This window comes from Suricata suricatta, chromosome 7, assembly GCF_006229205.1.
Source record: "Suricata suricatta isolate VVHF042 chromosome 7, meerkat_22Aug2017_6uvM2_HiC, whole genome shotgun sequence".
Classification (NCBI taxonomy): Eukaryota; Metazoa; Chordata; class Mammalia; order Carnivora; family Herpestidae; genus Suricata; species Suricata suricatta.
The window spans coordinates 12,818,046-12,828,623 of NC_043706.1; the positions used below are offsets into that span (position 1 = coordinate 12,818,046).

General features: G+C 43.3%; 1 protein-coding gene across 1 annotated transcript in view; it reads right to left on the reverse strand.

Annotated features, from left to right (window-relative positions):
* The window catches only part of MYLIP (myosin regulatory light chain interacting protein), a 21,738-nt gene extending 11,218 nt beyond the window's left edge, over positions 1–10,520 (reverse strand). Inside the window, exons 1-2 of the mRNA XM_029943135.1 lie at positions 10,362–10,520; positions 9,538–9,728 (exon numbers count right to left, since the gene is read on the reverse strand). Coding sequence (XP_029798995.1) covers positions 9,538–9,728; positions 10,362–10,520 — 350 coding nt within the window. The remainder of the gene's footprint in view (positions 1–9,537; positions 9,729–10,361) is intronic.
* Between the last annotated feature and the right edge of the window lie 58 nt (positions 10,521–10,578).

Genomic DNA, 10,578 nt, shown 5'->3' on the forward strand with positions numbered 1-10,578 from the left:
GTGAGACCCAACGCTGATCCTTTCTAGGCCCGTGGGTCAGGATTTTTTAAACCGAGGAGAACAACTGGCCTTTTGTACATGCTCCACATCTAGGCCAAACTGCAGTCAACGCCCTGCGGGGGGCCCTCCCCTCGACTGTCTACATCGACTCTCCGACTCTCTGGTAAACTGCGTTCTGCAGTTTCATGGCCCCGAAACCACCTTTTCATGTTGAGTCAGCAAATGTCTGTCATTCATTACTTCTGCGGCAAGCCACACCGGGGGTCACAGGGTGAACATGCCCAAAAGATCCTTATTTTATTTTAATTAAGAAAAAAAATTTTTATATTTATTTATTATTGAGAGAGAAACAGAGCATGAGTAAGGGAAAGGCAGAGAGAGAGGGAGACACAGAATCCGAAGCAGGCTCCAGGCCCTGAGCTGTCAGCACAGAGCCCTCGTGGGGCTTGAGCCCATGAACCATGAGATCATGACCTGAGCCAAAGTCCATTAGGTTTCTCCTGTAGATCCGTATTTTAGATGGCACTTACAGCTCTTTCGTATGAAAGCACCTAGCTTTATCACGGTAACTCCAGACACAAACTGGTTTTTGGTGTTCTCTCCAGGAGAACAGCACAAAGGGGCAGTGGTGGCAAAGATCACCAGCTGCGGTGGGCCATCGGCAGGCTCTATTTAACATGCTCTTTCTCACAGAGAAGACAGCGGAGCTCGGAGACACGTTCCGAAAAGGAATCCAGTGACGGCTCAATAGTTAATGGAATGATTTTTTTTAAATGTTTATTTATTTTTGAGAGAGAGAGAGAGACACACACAGCATGAGTAGGGGAGGAGCAGAGAGAGAGGGAGACACAGAATCTGAAGCAGGCTCCAGGTTCCAAGCTGTTAGCACAGAGTCTGACATGGGGCTCAAACCCACAAACCACAAGATCATGACCTGAGCCAACAAAGTCAGACACTTAACTCACTGAGCCACCCAGGTCCCTGGGGTGATTTTGAATCAAGTATTTTTTCCCTATTACTCTCTTTTCCACCATCTGCTCGGTAACTATTTGCTTCATGGATTTTTTCCCCATCCTCCCCTTTTTTGTAAAGTGGGTGAAAGGTTACTGATAATATCAAAACAAGCAGCTGTGGTCAAAGAGGTCATGCCTGCAGTGAATTTTTTTAATTTTTTATCTAAAGATCAAAAGTGGTTGACATATCAAGTTCATTTGAGGCTACGTGCTAGTCATAAAAAGAAAGCAAGCCCTTGGGAAAAAACTTACTTCTTTCTTTGTCTTAAGTCAATGTCTGTAAATATGTTCTACAGATATAGGCTCAAACTGCATTTTCTAGTCGTCTGGCTGAGTAGTTACTAAGAAAGTTACATATTGTCAATATGTGGATTGGTTTGGAGGCCCAAAGTGAAACATTCTGGCTAACTGCATCATGGGTAGAAATGAATTCACACTTACTGTAGCCTTATGGAGAATTTGAAAAAATTGAGTAAGTAATTACAGATACACCACATTCTCGTTAGAAAAAAAAGTCATATATCCTTCATATATTTGTTTCAGAGTTTCAAATTTCCTCTACTTTAAAAATAAATTCCTTCCCATGGCTTTAAGGAATAAAGTTAGGTCATTTATCTTTTAAGAACTGTAAGCAGAGAACTGTCCTTTGAACACTGACTTGTCTCATTAAAGAAATCATCTAATAATCAAAATAGAACTTTCCGTAAGCCAAGAGGAGTTGCTGACCGGCCTGTCATGGGCAGTTTTGCCCAATCACTGCTTCCGGTATCTTCCCAGTGGCATCATTTTGAAGAACTTTCTGTGACACAACTATATCCACATTCATTCTTAGACTCAGCATTTAAGTAACTGACCTAAAACATCTTTCAAATCGCTAAGAACCTGGGAACGGTATTTCCTCCGGAGTCCTGACCGAACCTGGCCGTCCGCTGGGGATGGCTGGTGTGCCCTGCACCCAGTTAGACCCCCTCTGAGGTCGCCCGTGTCCCTGCCTCGGTCCAATGAGCCATTTAACCACATCAGTTTATTTTAAACCAAACCCTCCCTGCCGAGTTACATTTAAAAACTATCAAAGAAAAAAAGACGGCACCTCGTCAGCTGATCTTGGGATCATGAATTCGAGCCCTACACTGGGTGTAAAACTTAAAAAAAAAAAAAACTATCAAGTGAAAAAAATTACTATACATGTTTTTGTTTTGTATCTTAAATTCCACTGAAACAAAAAGCAGTTCATGGTAGATTGTAGGCCTAACTGTAAAAGCTAAAATTGTTAACACTTCTAGAAAGACACATTGGAGAAGATCTCCATAACTGGGGGGAGGGGCGGGAGGCAAAGGTTTCTCAGGACACAGCAAGAATCAGAAAAGAGAACAACTGATTAATTCGACTTGACTAACATTAAAAACTTGTACTCATCAAAAGGCATTAAGAGACCAGGCAAGTCACAGGAGAAAAAGTATTTATAAAACATTATCTCTGACAAAGAACTAAGATGGCTTAATGACCTGAATGGATACTTCAAAAAAGAAGACATAGGAAAAGCCAATACGCATATGAAAAAAGTGTTTAACATGACTGACCAAGAGAGACAAATCCATGAAACCCCACGCCAACCAGAAGGCTGCCGGGGATGTGGAGGACTCGGATACTCCTGATGGGAGCACGAAATGGTATAAACACTTTGGGAAATGGCTGGACAGTTACTTACAAAACTATGGGGCACCTGGGTGGCTCAGTTGGTTGAGTGTCTGACCTCAGCTCAGGTCATGAGCTCGCGGTCCCTGGGTTCGAGCCCCGTGTCAGGCTCTGTGCTGACAGCTCGGATCCTGGAGCCTGCTTCGGATTCTGTGTCTCCCTCTCTCTTTGACCCTCCCCCACTCTCGCTCTGTCTCTCTCAAAAATAAAGAGATATTAAAAAAAATTAAAAATGAAACTAAACAACCACCTCCCCTGTGATCCAGCTATTCCATTCTTAGATTTACTCGGAGAAACGGAAATACATGTCTACAAAAAATACTGGACTTGTGATGTTCACAGAAGCTTTTCCCACAATAGCTGAAAAGCAGGTGTTCATTGATAGAGGTACGGATCAACAAACAGTAGCATATTCGTAGGGTGAAATACTATCTAGCAACGAACAAGCCATCGGTATAAAGCAGTATGACGAATCTCTAAAAACAAAATACATAATGAACAAAAGAAGCCAGACACTGCACGATTCTGGGTGTGTGAGGTAGATCTATGCAGGAAAAACAAAGAACCTGTTTGTGGAGGGGGGAGGGGGCATGGGGGTGGGGGGCGGGGAATGGGGAAGGGGCCCAGGACTGACTGCAGATGGCCCTGAGGGAACTTTCTGGAGTGCCAGTAATATTCTATATCTTTTTTTTAACATTTATTTTTGACAGAGAGAGAGAGAGAGAGAGAGAGAGACCGAATGCAAGAGGGGGAGGGGCAGAGAGCGGGAGACACAGAATCTGAGGCAGGGTCCAGACTCTGAGCCGTTAGCACAGAGCCCGATGTGGGGCTTGAACTCACAAACTGTGAAACCATGACCTAAACTGAAGTTGGATGCTTAACCAACTGAGCTACCCAGGCGCCCCTATTCCACATCTTAATAAGGATTTTGTTTAAACAGACACTCTGTTTGTCAAAACTCCTCAAACGGTATTAATTAGTGTTGATATATTTCATCATATGTAAATATTTTATCAAAAGAAAAAAAATGTAGACAAATACAGAGTTCTACTTAATGATTTGCAAACTGAAGTATTTAGGGGGAATTGTATGTATCCACAACTTATTTTGAAAAGCATCAAAAATAAATGCGTGATAAAGCAAGTATATTAAACTGATTAAGCGGTTAATGGTAGGATCTAGATGGGGGTATTGGGTGTTCACTATACACATCTTCAACTTCTCTGCATGTTTGAAAATTTTCATAAGAGGTTGAGGAAATGACACTAGTGAAAATCCTTGGGGTCAAGGTTCAGAATTCAAATGAACAGCTTCTTACACCTAAAGTGAACTATCAGATCTAATCCATTGCACGGAAGGCTTGCAACTGACAAAGAGTCATGGCCAAGGAATGACCAAGTCAAGTCTCTGTGCAGCTTAGGGAATCCTTCTCAAAGTCCCAAACGTAATATGGGAACCATGAACAAATTTGCTCTTATTCAGGTTTCAAAGCATTTAAAAGATACAGGAGTGGGAGGGAAGGGAAACCCCCAACATCAAAAGCGATGACAGCCCACACCAGAAGCACCTGGAAAAAACAGGATTACCTGCTCACAACAGATCCCTGACCTGGGCAATCCTGTTGTTTAAAAGTGTTACCCACAATCTCTCTCCCAAGGGCCTAGATGGTGGTGAGTGCCATTCGATCCGGGAGAGGTCTGGAAAGAGGCTGCGGGGGGCATGACTCAGAGAATAAATGCCTTCTAAAGAGTCAAGTTTTATTTAAAATGACATATTTAAAATTAAAAGTTCATTTTGGTTACATGAAAAATCAATAATGTTCTCTGGATCCTTCATAGAAATATACGAGTAGGAGAAATGCAGGAAGACGCCAAATGTGCCCAGATGGGAGATCTGTGGCTAAAATACATAGACAATAATGCAAACGTCCTACACTCTGAGCAAAAACAAAGACTTAATAGGTAAGTTAGAATTCAAAAATCTAATTAGTATTTTCTGGAAACAATATACAAGTCTGTCTTACTTTCCTGGGGCCATTTAAAAAAAAAGAAAGGGGGAATGCGTCATTGCAGTCTTAGGCATAGGGTTGATATGTAAAACAGAGGGACACTTTTGCAGCAGATAGATAGTGCTGTGACACCCTCAGAAAGTACCCATCCTGAACCCTCCAAAGGTGAACTGTGTTAAGCAACCGTTACCAACACTGACAACACGTGGAAAGATTCTGAGCATCATTACAGGCCCTGGGTAAGATCTGCATGATCAGTTTGAATACATTCAAACCCACCGCCTCCAATCTGCCCCTGGTTGCATGTGGCATTCACTCTGCGGATTGCAATGCGGCCATCTTCCCTAGATTTTGACATCTAAGTGGTTTTTGTTGGGAGAAAGGAAAACATTCGGTTTAGGAAGTACTCAGAACCTACAAATTGGTTGAAAATTAGATTTAAGAGAGCCTGGAGCTAGAAAACTATCTGAACTTCACAGAAGGTCCAGGCAAGTAGTAGTTCGTTTTAGATGAGAACTAACAGCTGCAAGAAACAAATGTGTTGGGGTGAGGCGGAGAGGGGCAAGGAAGGAAGCAAAAGGGGGCCGAGCACTGGGCAAACCCTTAACAGAGGATAATTACACTTTTTAATGGTGAGATTTCTTTTAGATAGTTTTAAGCTTTTCAGTTCAAAGAAGCAAATTGGCAAACATTTCACTATTTCCAAAAAAATTTATATTATCCGTATCAGTTAACTCTATTTGTATTTATTTCTAATTTTTTAAAAAATGTTTATTTATTTTTGAGAGACACAGAGACAGAGTGTGAATGGGAGAGGAGCAGAGAGAGAGAGGAAGACCCAGAATCTGAAGCAGGCTCCAGGCTCTGAGCTGTCAGCACAGAGCCCGACGTGGGGCTCGAACCCACGAACCATGAGATCATGACCTGAGCCGAAGTTATATGCTTAACCGACTGAGCCACCCAGGTGCCCCTATTTCTCATTTCTTAATTCATCACTTCAACGAATGTTTATGCACCAGGCACTTGCTAGACTCTGGAGATACGACACTGATCAGCCCCCTGCTCGTTGGGATTTAAATTATGAGAGTAGCTGACAATAAACAAATTTTCACACAGGTAAATGGTCGCGTCACACGCTCATTAGATGCTTTAAAGGAAAGCGACATGATGTCTTGGGGTAGTTCAGTCTCCTGAGCAGGCCCAGTGGACGCTTTTCTAAGGAGTGATGGATGAAGGGGGCCTGGGAGCAGGATTTCACAAGGGACAAGTCAGACTCAACACCGCTCACTCACATCACGGAAATCTTGATGAGGTTCAACACTCAGGATGACAGCATCCCCTGAACGAACTGTTCAGGACTCATGGAACCCTTTACTGAGGCTGATTTCTGGGAACGAATTCAGGCGTTGGGGAGTCGTAAGGAAGCAGGAGCGCAAAGACCACAGAACTCTGCTAAAATGTGGCAAAGGTCCGGAGAAACAGATTACATTGGCAGTGGATGGTGTAATCACCATATCTGAAGATGAGGCATATAATTCTCTAATGTCTGGCTGTGAAAATGTTGACAAAATCTGGTCTGAATCGCTGTGAGTAACCGAGAGCCTTTGAATGGCAAGAATTTCAAAGATCCGTATTATTTCAGATCTACTTCCAGAATACATTAGTCTCACTTTTAGTTTCAACGCTCAGCGCGGCAAATATCTGCTGAATGTACCCGCTTGTCTCTGTCTCTCAAATGTGTCTGCTGAGTTTGAACAAGACTCTAGGGGGCACCTGGGGGGCTCAGTCAGTTTAGTGTCTGACTTTGGCACAGGTCATGATCTCACAGTTCACGGGTTCGAGCCCCGTGTCCGGCTCTGTGCTGACAGCTCAGAGCCTGGAGCCTGTTTCAGATCCTGGGCTTCCTTCTCTCTCTCCCCCTCCCCTTGTCTCATACTCTGTCTCTCTCATTCTCAAAAATAAATAAAGATATAAAAAAAAAAAGACTCTGGTTTCTTTCCAGGCCCTCATTCAAAGGCAAAAATAATAATTTGGGTAAAGAATCAAATCTAAAATGAAGCCAAATCAGAGACCAGATTAACTGTATCAATCTAAGCAGACAGTTGATATGGTTGGTTTCGTTTCCCTTTGTCTTCAGAAAAATATATTTAGGGAAACATTAAGGAAAATAGGGAGGAATCAGAAGGAAAGAAAAAGAATTTACAGCTAGAGGGGATTTTAGAGACAAGCTCTTCCTGGCCTTTCAAGAGAGAAGTGCTACCCTGGTGGTTGGGGGCTGGGCTGCGCTGAGAACACAGGGCCTCTGCTGTCCGCCCCCTGGCCCCCTCACCCCCACTCTCCAGTTACCAACGGGCCCTCCAGCTGGTCCCCCCAGCAGCCTCCCTAGTCTCACACACACGAACATATTAACTGCTCCCGCTTAGACCGGCTCTCCGGTGCGTAGACTGCTTTAATTCTCCATAGAGGCCAATTTGGCCAGGATATTTCAGCACCATTTAATAAACAGTCCAGACAGTGTTCAGTATACTAAATGGACCCTCATGACCTGACTCTGAGATGGTCCAAAATCACCGCTGGTAAGCGAACTGGCAAAGCTTGGCCTACGGAGGACATACGCAGGTCTGTTTAATTTTCATGGCGTTTTTATAGAAATATTTTATAACGAATTATTAACCATCGAAATGTTTACCAACCAGCTTTATCTGGCTCACGTGATATTAGGGGAAAAAAAACGTATATTTTTGCTCTGTCGGGCCATGTACTTAAAAACAGCGCTAATTGTGACTATATTGGACCCAAGACAGCTTCTCGTCCTCATGAAAAGGTGCAAATACTAATTACAAATCATTTTAGTTATTAAAAGCAGAATTCTATATATAAACCTGAGAAGGCATTTTCTCCAAATTCTGTATTTTGGGAAAACCCCCTGAAAAACAAGTAATAGTCACCAATATATTAAAAGCAAGTCAAATGCTTAGGTCACACTAAATTTTTCAATAAGATTTCAAAAGGAACTAAGATCAATTAAAATTACCCAGGCTAACTAGGTATGTGCATTCTGTGGGCATGAATCTCTGGAGTTAAAGTCAATCGAGTCAATGTAGCAGAAAATTTTATTTCAGTTCTAATTCACAGAGTATCCTGCATGAATAAAATGGACTTGATAATGGTTATTAACTCACTTGCAAAAAAAAAAAAAAAAAAAGACACAGGCAAAGCCAATCTAGTAGCAAATTTTAAAGTCTAATCATTCATAAAATAAATGTATCATACTATTATGACTGCAGCCATTGTTTAAATGTTGTATGTGGTCCTCTAAACCTCTGCACGCTTAAAAAATAAATTTGTAGCATCAAAATGGATTTGCCTCTGGAGGCCCAGAAGTGACTGGAAGATCATGACAGAACTACACAATGAAAACTCCAGTATGTTGTGCTATATACGTGTGTTTGCATATCCTTTTGCTCTGTTCCATTTTATCATACTGAAGGGCAGAGTGAAAGTTTTCTCAAATTAGCTTTAAGTTAAACAAACAAACTGCTCCCAAACAAACAACACCCCCCCTCACAAGCCCAACATATTCCACTTAATACAGACAGCTGAGACACCCTTAAACATGTAATCATGTGAGTATTTTGCAAGACATTTTCAGGAGCACTGAGAATTCAATATACTAGCTTGTCTCAGAGAAAGAAAACCGAACATCCCCCTCACCTTTGCGAGTGCAGCAACAAGGTAAAGGAGAGATTTCAAATTCAAGCGAATGGTATTTCAAAAGATGCCTCTCTCAGTCCTTAAGTCGACAAACAAAAAGTCACATGCTAACAACTCTTAGAGGGTTTTGCTCACTTATCATTACTCAAGATTCTCACACTCACATTTTTCATGCGCTTGGCAAATTTCCAAACCAAGGATTATGAAAACTACTAGAACTGAGATCCAAAGTTTGTTTGGAAACAAATTTAAAAGTAGTCAGTTTCGTCGTTTGTCTCTTTTTGGTTGTTGCTGTTTATTTATTTATTTTACATGTGGCTCTAGGATTTAGGTCTCTTGCTTTTCAGCTATAAGTACTGGACAGGAGTTTCCTAATTTGGCTCATCCTTGAAAAGTATTACAGTCAGTCCAGGGGAGAAAGCATTTTCTGTCTGAAAAAGGAAACCGCAAGCCCCAGTTGTCTGCCACTGCTGGTGGTTTTCTAGAAGTAAAGCGAAGGATTGAACAGTCTAAACAGTCACATGTAGACATGTTTGTGGGTTGGAGATCGGTTACACCTTACAGAGTGTTCTTACTGAGTTTTCAAGAAACTTAAAAAAGTTAAAAGCGTCTGGACTAAGTCGGATATTGTAATCTGACACTAGGCTGAACTTGACTAAGTTTAAGTAACCCAAGAAAAACTGTTTCCTACTTTCTGTTAGAACAGTCTACAATGACCTGCAGTAACACTGCTGACGCAAAGGTTACTATCGGGCATTAGATGCTGCTATCAGGAAGTCAGTTGGGTTTCTAATCTTCCCCCCCCCATCCCCCCTCCATGTGGTGGCACGGATCCCAAGTGTTAGTAAGAATTCAACCCTGCTCCCTCATTGTTTATAAAGGCAGGAAAAAACCGCAGGAAGAGCTAGAAAATGTACCCCAGGCCAACCAGGCAGCTCCCTGTTCACCTCGACAAAAGGGCTGTGCGGTGAAAAAACTTCTCGGTTATGGACCAACTCGCTCTGTAGCAGACAAATTTGCCCTGAACATCTCTGGGGAGGTGCAAGGGCCCTTTCTACATGGAACCCAAGGTCCATTTGACATTGGTTTAGTTCAGCATCACTTTACCTAGTCTGCTCCTGTAAGATGAGATGAGGCTCCACGAAGAACTTGACTCTCAGTTTGAGCCGGTAAGGGGCTAGCCCGTCCATCTGCTGGGAGATCCGATTTCTCAGATTTAGCCATAGACTTTCACCTTTGCTACCCGTAAACTGCAGTCCAAAATAATCAACTTCTATAATTCCCAGCCGCCTGCACACCTAAAACAAAAAAGAACGCAGCATGGGTGAGCAAACAGTCCCTGCAAGTTAAAACAGAACCCAAGGACTCCATCTGGCCCGAAGACTCCTGCCTTTTTGTAAAGTTCACTAAAGGTGTTACAATTCCTGCCTTGAGCTGCAACCGCAAAGTTCTAAGCTTCCAGGGCGCCTACACCAATAAGAGAGGCTTGTGCTTCCCTTAGGAAGACATGCTCTTCTGCACTGAAGAAAAAGAGTCCTTAAAACTAGCCTCCCAGAAAGGCTGAGGAAGGGAATCTACAGGGTATTTTCCCTCTTATTCCAGTCACTGGAATTCCCTCCACCAGCACAAGCTGCACAGCTGATTTGGCAGATTATCTGGACAATTTTAACCATCTGGACTCCAAAAAAACAAACACACTGAGGAAACACGCCACAAGTGTCAGCGAAGCTCGCTACAAGAGGTTTTCCAAACATCTCAGGTCGGGGTGGGGGGGGTGGGGGCACGGCGTTCCCCTGGAGATCAAATTTGCTGCCTGTCATACCCTTATGCACGGTTTGGAACCATTCCTCTTAACTCCGTAGGAAACGCGAGCTTTAAAGACAACGGAGGGGTGGATGGCCAAAAACCCATGGTCCTCTGGAGCCCCGCACACCGGCAGGGGCAGGGGAATGGTCCATTTCGGAAGCAGCAAGAGACAAGGGCTGGGCTTGTCTGCCAAGCAACCCTTGGGACCTGCGACGGCCAGCAGCCACCTCCTCTCCGGACTCAGGTGGCGCTGCCAGGCCCCGCGGGGACCCGAAAGGCGGCATCGTGCACACACCTGCGGCAGGTGTGCTGGGCCGCCTTTTTCCGGGAAAGTGCGGAGCT